This window comes from Clinocottus analis, unplaced genomic scaffold, assembly GCF_023055335.1.
Source record: "Clinocottus analis isolate CAN_PGR_092001 unplaced genomic scaffold, fCliAna1.0.p SCAF_11, whole genome shotgun sequence".
NCBI classification, from domain to species: domain Eukaryota; kingdom Metazoa; phylum Chordata; class Actinopteri; order Perciformes; family Cottidae; genus Clinocottus; species Clinocottus analis.
Window position 1 is genome coordinate 6,374,831 of NW_027175832.1, and position 12,602 is coordinate 6,387,432.

At 41.4% G+C, this 12,602-nt stretch overlaps 1 protein-coding gene across 5 annotated transcripts in view; it reads left to right on the top strand.

The window, feature by feature from the left end:
- Window positions 1-5,112, top strand: part of LOC137803165 (microtubule cross-linking factor 1) — a 55,271-nt gene extending 50,159 nt beyond the window's left edge. For 2 of the 5 annotated variants that reach the window (XM_068601469.1, XM_068601470.1), the window contains one exon: window positions 3,917-5,112. In XM_068601469.1, the coding sequence (XP_068457570.1) occupies window positions 3,917-4,174 (258 nt within the window). In that variant the 3' untranslated portion in view covers window positions 4,175-5,112. The remainder of the gene's footprint in view (window positions 1-3,916) is intronic. The other 3 variants (XR_011080035.1, XM_068601471.1, XM_068601473.1) reach the window with 3 other exon arrangements.
- The last annotated feature ends 7,490 nt before the right edge of the window (window positions 5,113-12,602 follow it).

A 12,602-nucleotide genomic window follows, 5' to 3' on the forward strand; every position in this document is an offset into this window, starting at 1 on the left:
TGTCATACCATTCATGTTGAGATTATTCAATTTAAATACATTTTCAGCCAGAACGGTATGAAAATCAACTACAATCAACTACAGCGGATATTTATTAAGCTGGATATGTATTGTAGAGGTCCATCGCAGCTGAGTGCAGCAACTAATGTGATAAAGCTTCTACGTGTTGGCAGTACAGCTTCATGTTGAGGCGTAGATATAAGCTTCTAAAGTCATTTTTTCATTCACTTTTCACGGCTCACGATACTGGAAATGATAAAAAAAATTTAAAAAAATTGAAATTTGATGTTGAAAAACACGGCTAACTTTGACAAGAACAAAGTAAATAGATAAAAATGTAGAATTTGACATTTTCCGGCTTCAGGACGAAGACAGGATTTTTTTTTAGCGTGATGTTAATAAAAAAGTCGGGAGCTTTGCTGTCAATTCTAACTCTTTGGAAACAAATCTGAAGCAGCAGGTGAGACTTTTTAGAAGCAATTGGTGCAGCAGTAATTTTCCAGAACAGTTCCTGCTCTCTGCACAGCGTCAGTGTGTGATGACGTCACCCCGCGTTCCCAGGCTCCTCGTTGTAAGAGATCGAAGACACTGGGAACGTAAAACCCTTTGAAATGTCTCCTTAATAAGTCAAGAGGTAACATCCATGCACCAGCTGTCATGGAGTACGCATCTGAAGCAGTTTTTTTTTTTACGGTTCAACAAGTTGATTGTCATACTTTTGGCGCTAATGTAAACTATATGTGATTTGACATTAACGGGATGGATCCTGCAAAACTGCCTTTATGGTCCTTTAAAACCAACTCCGTCCATGTGATTTAAAAAGTCTTCAGATGGTGTCTTGACTGCTGGTCAGAAAACATCTGAACCAGTAAGCGTAACACAACAAAGTCGACCCGTTTTGGACGTTTCACAAATTCCTCAGTGCAGGTTGTTTTGGGGGGCCCTGCGTATGACAATAATAACATCTGGATTATGCTAACGTTGTGTTTCTACCAGGTGCTCCTCTCCTGTGACGTTTTCTTGTGATGTTTCACTCTTTTTCACTCTTTTGTGCACACAGTGTTTTCTTTCTTCTTCCCTCTTACAGTTCCCACATTTCCTCTCGCACTAACAAGTCCTCGAAAGATTAACCGAAGATGACCGCTTCTAACCATCATCACTTTCTATACTCCGTCACCTGTTGGGGTTGTGATTGATGCCTGGTGGCGATTAACTGCTTTCTCTGGTCCATTGTGCATGCTTAAAGGGAAGATCCACCATCAGATACTCTGACACTGTTATACAACATGTTATCAGCCTGTCCGTGTATTTCTATGAGTGCTGAGTTCATCTGCTACCAGTTAATTTCCTACATTATGCGAAATACTTTTGGAAAAATAAATATGCAGACAAAAAAAATGCAATTTAGGTAGCTGAAGCCGAGCATTCTGGTCCGTTTTGATAACTCATGATGAGTTCAAGTGCTTGGTGAAAGCTTTAATAGTTCAGAGTCAGCTGCTCAAAAGCATTTGTTAAAGCTTTCAGGCGGTCAAACTTGGAAGACAATATGAAAATGTGCATATTGTCACAAGTTTAATATTTATTTGGTAAGTGTGTCGCGTTCAAAATGCTGCTGACTCTTTTACTGAGGAACAGTAAACACACATCCTTTAACTAAATACATCTCATATTAAAACCACATTCATAAAAACTTTAAAACCATTAATTTACTTCTGTATTGGCCAGAGGTAAAAGTTATCTTACAGTGGAGTATATGAGAGTATTAAAATTGAAACGTAGCAGTTTGGGTTTTCATTATTTATATGGACTTGGCCTTTTGTGATCGTCCATCAAATTCCACAGCCATGAAATTGCGCATAACAGCTGAGCTTTTGTGCTTCAGGTGCAATGCTTCTCCCTCCCAACGTATCCGCTTGCTTTTCTTAGGCCGAAAAAAGGATGTCACATCCGATGTTGACCGTGTAAAAGAAAGCCCGAATATTTTGAACTGCAATATTCTCCGACAAATGGAGACGTGCCTACAGATGCGATCGCATCGGTTTCAACTGTGTCCAAGTGTTTTAGGGTGGATTTCTCCTTTAAGGTTGAAGCATCGACTGAGAAGTCAGAGTTGATGTGAAGCTGTTTAGTTGCTGTCTTCAGCAGCCTCTCCTGTCTCTGACTTCCTGTTCCCATTACTTCCGCATGATCTGTGTTGTCGTGTGATCTGATGTATTAACATCTCACAGGAAATCTAGTTTTAACCCGCAAGCCGCTCGTTCAAACAGCTCCTCTGTCTCCCGGTGTGTGTGCACAATCCATCCGTTATATACATCAACAAATTGATCGATGGAGACGCCGCACATCCGTCTCTGCGACTTTCTTACAGCCCGTCACTCACTGGCAGGTCTTTTCATTCATCCTCTCATGCCACCGCGGCCTCGCCGCCGTGTATTTTTAGCAGAACTAGATCTCCCATCTTTCAGCCAAAATCTAGTGCCTGGAGATGAGCTATTTATAAATCAGGCCAATGGTGAGATGTCCCGGTTGTGGTCGTTCACCCAATCACACTCTGACATCGTTCTGACGAGGGGGATGAAAACTCAGCCACTTTTCTCTCTTCCTATCGCTCTCTTTTTACTCACTTTTACTGTTTTCATCTGGGGGACAGATGCATAACAGTGTCTGTAATCTAGCCACCATTCATTTGTGTGTGTGCCTCAGCAGAAACATGCATAAGCAGTCTCAAACCAGATTTATGAAGCTCTGTGTTTGCATTCTTCTGTCATGAACCTCAGTCATCACAACACAAATGGATGCAAACACTCGACATCCATGTCTGGACATAAACCAGTTTGTCCTTCACCTGTTTTTGTGGCTGAAGTTTTTATGTTTTCTTTGACTGGATCTTCTTTAGAAAAAGGCTGCTTCCTCCTCATTTCACTCATGACAGAGACGGGAGAAGGTCCCATGTTAAGCAGTGTCCGTTGACAATATCATTTTTTATCGTGTCCACTGAAATGTGGGTCCAGTTACTTTGACCGAGGGACTCATAGTCAGAATACGCGTGCTCTGAAAGTTTCCCAGTCGTACCGTATTAACCACCGTGATTGAATTCAATATGAAACCATTAGCAGGGTGAATCAAATTGGTGTATTTTTTTCAGTTTCATCAACAGGTGTTGCTTTACTCATCATCCCTTCATACTGGCTGTCAGCATTGCATCTTTTTTAAAGCAGTCTTTAATATTTTGTTCCACTTTCTAAGTTCAAGAAGAGGGGACGACCAACTGCAGCGTTTAGCATTGATTTGGTGGAAAGAAGTAGTGCTGGGCCATTATTCAATATGATATCTTTGCATTTTTTTATTTAATTGTATCATGAGGAAATCATATATTGAGATATTGCGATACAGAATGAATAATCATTTGAATAAACTAAAAAATAGCAGATACTCTAAATTGATGATTATGCTTATGGAAATACCCCCAATGTAGTTAAACCAAACTATATTGAATTTCATATTGTCGAGCGGTTAATAAATACATGAAAGTCAATATAAACAATGATTATATTTGTAACCTTGATGTTTTAACAGCTGTAACTCATCTGATTTAGTTAAGCGAGACATTTCCTTTTTGACTTGAGTTGAGAAAATAATCTAAATCTCAAGGTCCACTTACTCGTTTGTTGTGCCGCTTTATTCTGCACCATTAGATTTGAACACTGTACCTAATAAACTGGACAGAATGGTAACACCCAACCAATAGAAATCGCCTGAGAAAATAAAAGTCCCTATTTGTTCACATCATATACACATCTTCATGCTCACTCTTTCACTTTCTTTCATTCATATCTAAATCTGTTCACTTCCTGTTTATTTCGCCGAGTCGCCCCGCCCCCATCCCTCCTCACTGACAGCTCCTTGTCATTGGCAGGACCTGCCTCGCTCTCCGGTGGCTCCGCCCCTGGACTCCTGTTTCCTGAGACCGGCCCGCCCGGCCAACCGCCGCCCCCCCTCGCGCTGGGCCTCCCGCTCCCCCTCCGCCTCCCCCAAGTGGAGCCAGGGCACAAAGAGGAGACCGGGAGAGCATCCTGGAGGGCGAGGAGCCAGCGTGAGGCCGTCCTCTACCTCCTCTCTCCCTCCTCCACCTCAGCCTAAAGGACCCAGTACCTCAGAAACCCCCCAAATTTAGAGACTCCCAACGGAGGGAGCCTGAAGGGGGGGGGTTGGGATCCACCCAGTAGCACCAGCTGACCATCGAGGAGCCAGAACTTTTTTTTTTTTTTTAGAAGAACCTGGAATGTACTGTAATATCCTCAAAAAAAAAGATTTCTGTAAGAGGTGCCTGCACACACTTGAGTTACTCATAACACCCCACACGTGTGTAAACTGTAGGTCAGCTGTTGCATTTCTATGAAGTTTACATGATTTTTTTTCTCATCTGTTTACGTTCTTCTTCTTTTTTCTGTTATTCTACAATAATTCTTGTTCAAACTTTTTTTTTTTTTTTCAATAAAAGCAAACCTTCTGTGTTTTGGTTGCCAGCTTTTTAAAGCATGACTTTTCAGTTTAGTTTCAAGAAGAGCAAACAAACAAAACAAAAAAAAACTACTTCTGCTTCATCGGGTCTGAAGCAGAGACACATGATGTCATTTCTGATGCTAATGTATTTATTTTCAGGTGGGGATGAATGTTTGGCTCTGTAGACACGTAGAAGATGGTTGACAACAAACTGAACAACTTTATGCATATTTGGAAGGCAGTTGTACAAATATCAGTCAAATATTTGCATGCCTTTTGAACACTAGCACTTTAGTGCATGTACAGACGAGCTTTAGTCATTTGTGATCACTCGGCTCCGCTGTGAGTGGAAAAGAAAAAAATGTCATGATGGAAACTCTCAAGCTGTTTTTGTTGTCGCAAGATTTGCATTGACTAAAATAATGAGAATTTCTAAGTGCGTTATTGTACCTACCAGGCTGTCTTTGTACAGTTGTTAATATTGGATATGAATTACTCTTTTTTTTGACAAGAAAAAGCGATTGTGGTAAAAAAAAATAAAAAAAATGAATGTTTTAAATGAAAAGTCTATGTCAAAAAAGTCTAACAATATATAGTCTTATGTACATACTCAATGGTAATAAACATGAATGTGTATTTACAAGACATCCTCCTCCCAGTGTGTGTGTGTGTGTGTGTGTGTGTGTGTGTGTGTGTGTGTGTAAAGCAAAACGTTCCTCCAACACAGACTCTATCCTCATAGACCCTCATGTTAAAAATCCTAACTGTTGTACAGCAGCATGAAACATGTTCACAGGCTAGGACAAAAAAAGTTTTTATTATCAATTTCTAAAATCCCCGATCATGACCTCGGTCCAGGGTACATTCAAAATCACCCGTTAAATGTATTCATCACGGCTTGAAGACGGGCATCATTAACAACGTGGCTGCTTCCAGTGACAGGTTTCCACCACGGTAAGTTCAACTGTACTTTTTTTATGCTTTGCACATTTTGTTTTAATCATTTCTTCTGTTAATTAATTAATGACACAGTTGACGTAAACTACTGATGCACCTTTGCTAGCCAAGCTAGTGCTAGCTGCTAACAGCACTGGCCCCGCTGAGGCCTCAATCCTCTCCACCACCTCATCCCCGATGTGTTCACTTCCTGTTCCAAATAACCAAGATGGCGCCGGTCAAACTGCCAAACTTAAGGCTTCGAAACCGTAGATCAGAACCTTCAGTTGACGTCACGGTGACCGTCTACACTTTTATGTGCAGCCTCGTATATCTATCTCTCCCTTATAAAGGTTAGATACACAGCTCGTGATAGATTATACGCTCTTTCATTGGACCTGAGTTTCTGTTCTTGGCACAGACTGATCCTGGATCGTGCGTGTCTACGCGTGCGCGCGTGTGTGTGTGTATGTGTGTGTGTGTGTGAGTGTGTGTGTGTGGATTACAGTACAGACCACAGGATTACAGCGGGTCAGGGGGGACAGACACACACAGTAACGTGAATAAGAAGATTGTGTCGTCCCAGAAGTCAAATCCTGTTGCATCATGGTCATAAATGTGTCACCTTACTCATGTTACTCAGCTTGTCACGCAAGATAAAGACCAGTGAAATGAACCTAGACTAGTTCATTTAAGCACGTGTGTCCATATATATTTCTTTTTTCTGAAATATCTTTGGATTATGGCAAAACATTAAGGTATCTTGAATAGAATTCAGTCATCTAATTATTAATATTATTTTTAATAATGTTATCTAGTCGCTATGTGATATATTGAAATGTCTGCGGTGAAAAGGTAGATACAAATAAAGCTATATGCAATTCTGTTTGAGCTTGAGCATTGAAAAATGTCTCAAGAAAGTCTTCCCAAAGGACCCATATGAAGAAAAAAATAGGAGTGATTGTTTTTTTGATCTGCAACCTCAATATTTTGATGTACGTGAACACTACTTGGTTAATGTTCGGGACAGATCGTGGACATGATTGTGTTTGGAAACCAGTCAGACTGTTGGTAGCACATCTCAAAGTCAAAGTCAGACACTTTGTATGGCCGATCATCCGCCATCAGTCATGTTAGAAAAACCTAATTTGTCATTTTAAGCGCTATCGCCTTTCTGTTAATGGTGAGGACACAAGCTGGTGTTCAAAAAGCTTTAACTCCCACTACACACAAACCAAATAAAATGTGACAATAATAAAATGCCCATGCAAAAAAGGCTGCTCTCTCAAAATCATCAAAATCATGCAAAAGAAAGGAGCACGTAGTCACCCAGCAATGCTCTCCTCAGATGCTCTCAGGTGAGGCCAGGTGAGCTTCTCACCTCTTTTTTTAGAAGATCTGCCCCTTTGCCTGGGTCCTACTCACAGGCTGGCTGTGTGAACATTTCTAAACAGAGTACTCAAGACTGATCTTCAGTACTCCCGCGCTGCTCGTTACCAGTATAAATAGATAAAAGTAACTCTTTAATAAAAAGAAGAAAAAAAAAGATGTTTATGTTTAGGGTGCCGCAGCCTCTGAGGTTTGTGTTGCTGCCAGCTAATAGAGACAAATATCAAATGATTGCTTTTTTCTGTACATTCTCTGCTTTTCACGTCTTGAGAAGAAAATACAAGACAATAATTAAATCTGTCCATTTTAAAACGGTTTAGAACTTAAAGGTGTTATTTGGCTCTGAGGGAGAAAATGCTCATATTGTTGGAGAGCAGGAAAAAGGGAGTGATGAAGAGGCAGAGAGCTGAACCCCCCCCCCCCCACCCCTCCCAACCGCCGTATACCTTTCATTGAGTTATAACGATGAATAATTAATGCGGCCCAGATGCACTCTGGGAGCTGCTGATGGCACTGAGCAGGTCAGCGGAGAGAAGAAGACGAAGATGCTCTGCTTTTACTGCCATCCGGCCTGAGAGAAACCCACCACTGCTGAATAATTTAGCCCTGAAGTCCCTCCTCACACATACAGCACACTGCTGCTCTCTAAACACTGGACTCTGCTGGAGTAATGTCCGATGTCGGCTGCAGCAAGAAGGGTGTGACCTCTGTAAAATAGAAGTCACGCTGGAATACTGCAGATGTCCCGGAGCAAAGATGGAGCAGGACGCGTTTTAAACCACTTTAAATTTAATGTGTGACATTTTTAGACAGAGTTTCTGTCGGTGTTACTTTAACCTCTGCTGCTGTTTATGAACTAAATCCTTGGACGGGGAATCTTTTAGCTTTTAGCCGTTCAGTTTCTGAAGCAGTCTGCGGAGGACCTGAACAATAGCGGAAAGTGTTTACACCTTCAAAATGAAGATATATCATCATATGTTATGCCCAAAGTGAAAAAAAAAAAATTAGTCCCGGCATTTATATGATCGTAAGAAGTGGACGTAGTCAGCCCTGCTTGATTAAAGAGTAAATACAAATAGAATCCCATGACCATCTTTGTTGAACTATATTGTTCAAAGTTGCATAGTGGAATAAAAATAGAATTAAGTTTGTGATTTATCGTGCGACGTCAGATCACCTCACATTTGACACAAACTACTTGACAAAGTCACTTGATTCAATTAACTGATAAGAAAAATGCATGATGCATCCGAGAGGCGACTGGATGCTTGTCAGGACGTTCATTGATCTGCTGAGCCGAGACGATTATTGCCTTTGACATAAAATAAAGTCACATCGTCTTCTGCAAGACCTGTAAAAACATTCTGACGGGTTGTCGCCAATAGTTGGACATCCAAAAAACTGTGGATTCGTGAAAACATTTCCTGACGCTTGATGCAAACAAAATCTAATTTCATTGGTGAAATAATAAATGTATTATTGCTTTTTCTTGCCAAAACTGGGCGACAACTACAAGGTGGGTGTTTTTCAAAGTCCACTGAGTCAAACTGAGTGTTTGACTGCTTTTGAACATTTCACTGTGATTGAAAAAGATTTTTTTAAAAGGTTCCAAGCTTTTCTCTGCGATGATGAAGACGGCAGCGGCGGCTGTCTTGCCGTGTCTGTCAGATTGTTCCGAGCAGCTTCCTCTCGTGTTCCCAAATCTTTGCGTGTTTGACTAAGCAGATGAGACGAGCCTCTCGTTTTGTGGAGTTTGCAGCTTTCGGTCTGAGGGCTCTGCATCTGAACACTGGGGATCGATGTGCAGGGTTGAAGTCCAGTGGCTGTCAAAACAATCTACAGTCACTGTAGAGGGAGGGCGATGTGTTTCTTTTATAAATGAGTTTGTTTAACAGCAGCAGAAAGCTCTTGTTCTATGTCAAAATTTACCCCGTTTATTAAACTAATCACAGAGTGAAACTGCAGCAGAGCAGAGTGTCCTATCAAGTCACGTTAGGACTTTGCTTTCATGACTCTACAACACGAAAATTGAGACTTTAGAGCCAAAATACCAAAAGTCTGTCTGTCTTTCACAGCAGATTTTCAAAATAACCATCTCCATACAAACCACAAAGAAGATGACGTTCACATCAGGAGGAGAAAGGAGATGTTTGTTAACCATTTAGTAACTACGCCTAGGTGTGAAATACATTCATATTGATACTGTCTCCCTTCTGATTTAAAGTAATATTTCACCCATAAACAGTTTTCTAACCGTCCTATTTAAAAACACTTTGGTCCAAAGTGAGCATGAGACTGTTTTGGCAGGTGTGGTTTTTATAAGCAGTTGAATTGTTACTATTAACAATTTAAAAGCCCTTCAGAAAGTATTATGTACTTGACAACGAACTAAAATATCAAGAGCACATTAATCCTCTCTGAATAGTCGACGAAATCTTTCACTGTTCAAATGTATTAAAGAGAAAACCAGACAGTTAAATCACATCCTGTACAACGTGACCGCGCGAATTCATGAAGAAACAATGAAATCAATTGGGCTGAACTGCCCGCGCTCTCCCGTGTGTCCTGCTGACAGAATTAACGTCTCTGGGGCTCCGCGCTGTCTCGTTCGGCGTGCTGTCAAAACTCGGACCCCGAAATGTCGCATGCCTGCAGCTGCGTTGCGAGACCCCTCAAACAGACAATGAGCGACACAATGAGGCCCGGCTGGGCCATTGGCTGAGAGGTTGTCATGCCAACTGTTCAAAAAGTGTCACGCTGGACCAGGAGAGGAGAGTTCGCATGGAGCGAGAGCTTTAGCCTGGAGGCCCTTCACTTCTCCTCACTTTCCGTTCCATCACTATTCACGTGGGGGCCTTCATGCTGGGGAAACAGCGAGGCAGGGGCCCGGTGTCAAGTTGGAGATGTTTTGTTCTTGGATTTGAACTCGACAAGAGATGCACTATTGTGTGAGTAAACAGACCGTCCCATTGTGCTGAGGAGCGTGACGGCCGTTTGAACCCCGAACTACAGCAGCAGGACCGTCGCCCCGGTCGAATCAGAAACAATATGTCTTTTGATTTTGTTCATGCTTCGATACTTTGTTCAGCAAATTTTCTGAAACATCTCCTGCGGACCTGGCATCAAGCGGACGGTGAGATCCCCCTTCACTGGGAACATGTCTCTCTGGTGGAACTGCTATTCGTCGTATACATCTGAAATGAGACACGGGGATAGCCAGAAAGTATTCCCATTCAGAAATCAGAATCTGTAGTAACTTTTAACCAAGCCGAACGAATGTAGTGGAATGAAAATAACAATTTCCTTCTGAAATGTGGTCGATAGAAGGGCATCTCATTGAGTTTTCCCAAATAGAAAATGTGAACATTCAAATACAAGATGCATTATTATTTGTTTACCAGCTTTAATTTTCTCCGCTAATCGCTGACCTGTGATTGACCTCTGCCAGGTTACCCAGAAGCCCCCCTCTTCAACGTACAGTACAAAACATCCAGCCGGCTTCAAGTTCAGTTAGACCATCTGTCTGTCCTTTGAAAAGCAGAAACAAAAAGACGCCATTCATCGGGTGCCTCCTTGATTCCTCTTTTGTTTGTGTAATTTGCTTTGGACGTCCTCTCTCACACTCACACAGAGCTCACAACGGGGCTTTCCCTGCACACAGGACGGGATGTAAAGCCGGGAAACCTCTGGGTCCCGCAACATCTGAGGCCGTGAGTCTCCCTGTCCGTCTGTCTGTCTCTGAGCCGCTGGGATGCCACATCAGAAACAATGACGGAGGCTTTTGTGCCGTAATCCCTGGGCAGCTTGCGGTCGAAGAAGGTTCGAGAGGAGTTAAAATGCATCGCACACACAATGTTGTGCTTTTCCTTCCAGATTAGCATGTTCCAATGTGTTTGCAATATTCTCTCTTTTCCACATATATTGAAGCGGTCGGAATGTGTTCCAACAACTTTTGTTGTTGCCAAAATTATCCTTTTAAAAAATTGTCACGAAATCAATTTGTTTCTTTAGATTAATTCATTTACATTCATACTCTACCCAGACCAGGATATGACCTAAATCCATTCAACATACTAATTAGTATTATTAGTTTGAGTGTGTAGTGCGTTCACACTGGAAAAATGGAAATGAAATGAACTTCTCACTGCTGGCAAAACAATGACATTAATATTATGGCTCTAAAAATGTATTTAAAAAATATATAAAAGAACTGGCGGGCCCCTAAAAAAATGATTATAAATTTAAATCATCATGACTTTAGCAGATAAAGGGCTAATGTTGGCAAATATTAATCAGTTCCAGGATAACAGTCGTTTTAACAAAACTGTAAATTCCACCTCATATCACATAAATGTGAACAGCACAGATATCTGATCAGCTTTTGTTTCATTTTTTACAATCAAATATCAGCCTCAGGTATCAGTTCAACACGCGCAGCGGTTTTGTGTTTGCGACTAAATTAAGGAGATTGAGTTTCACAAACTGTGACTTTAAAGCATTGATGGCTGGAAGGAGGGGGCTGCTCACAGAGCGATGGTCAGCTGGATATCGACAAGCAGCAGCACACCGCTTTGACACAGACAACCAACGAAGAAGACATGATGATCACAGTGAATTATTGATAAACCGCTCCGGCATTGTAAAGGTCGACCTGGCATTGTGAAGGTCGATCTATCCCTCTACAATGGTATAATGGTTGGGGGAAATATTGGGGGGGAACTATATACAAATTTTAAACACCATATAACAAAAGTATAATTGTATAATGAATTATGATTACTTATGTTGCAAATCTATTTTATTATTGTGGAAGTAAACGGTTCAGCTATTTCTCTGATCAGTTTACTGGTTGTGAGAAGCAAAACTGGAGGATTTGAGTATATGGAGAGTTGGGAGCATTTCTTTTTCCATTATTTTGGAAACATTGTAGATACATCTTTAGTTTTAAGTTATATCAGTGGATGTTTTACTCCAAAATTAGATTTGTATAGATCCTTAATGTTAAGATATAGCAGTTTATCTTCCCTTTAGTTTTGAAAGAACTCTCCACGGGAGGAGTATTTTGTGGTGTTGACTAGACGTGTGAAAGCTTGTTGGTGTCTTAGGCGCGTTTGCACGTCTTAGTTTTTTTGACAAGTTCCCTTAATAACGTTGTTATTTCTATTACAGTTTATTTTTGTGAGCTTGGTGGAGAATATACATTTAGATTGGACGTTATCATGTGTGTGTGTGGCGGCCAAAATCTCTTCAATGACCACAAAGTTGAATCAAGAGCTCTCTAAAGAATCTGTCTGCAGGAACGTGATGCACGAGTGCTTTAAAAGAAACACGTGTTGATTGAATTGACATAAGGGAAGATCAAGAGATGCAGTAAATGTTGTGTGCGTGCGTGTGGTAGCGAGACCAGGAAGTCAGCGTCATCGCGTTATAAAACATCTGCAGACTGCTGTCGCGGTCGAAGGCAGAAGAAGGGTTGGGAGGGGAGGATTTAGAGGTTGTCATGGTAACCCCTCCTGGGCTGCTGGGGGTGATGATGTAATATTACCCATTGTCGTGTTTCTGGGCTCCTCGTCCTCCTCACCCATACAAACATACAGTGCATTGCTGCATGCACGTTATGTTTAGTGGTGCAGAGGAGACACAGAGCAGACATGACCAACATTTACAGTAAAAAAAAAGAAAAAGAAAGCAGTCCTACGAGCCACTTTCATACCAACCTGCTGCAATCTGACCTTGTACAACCACTGACTGATGCTTGTCATTTCAAAAGAATT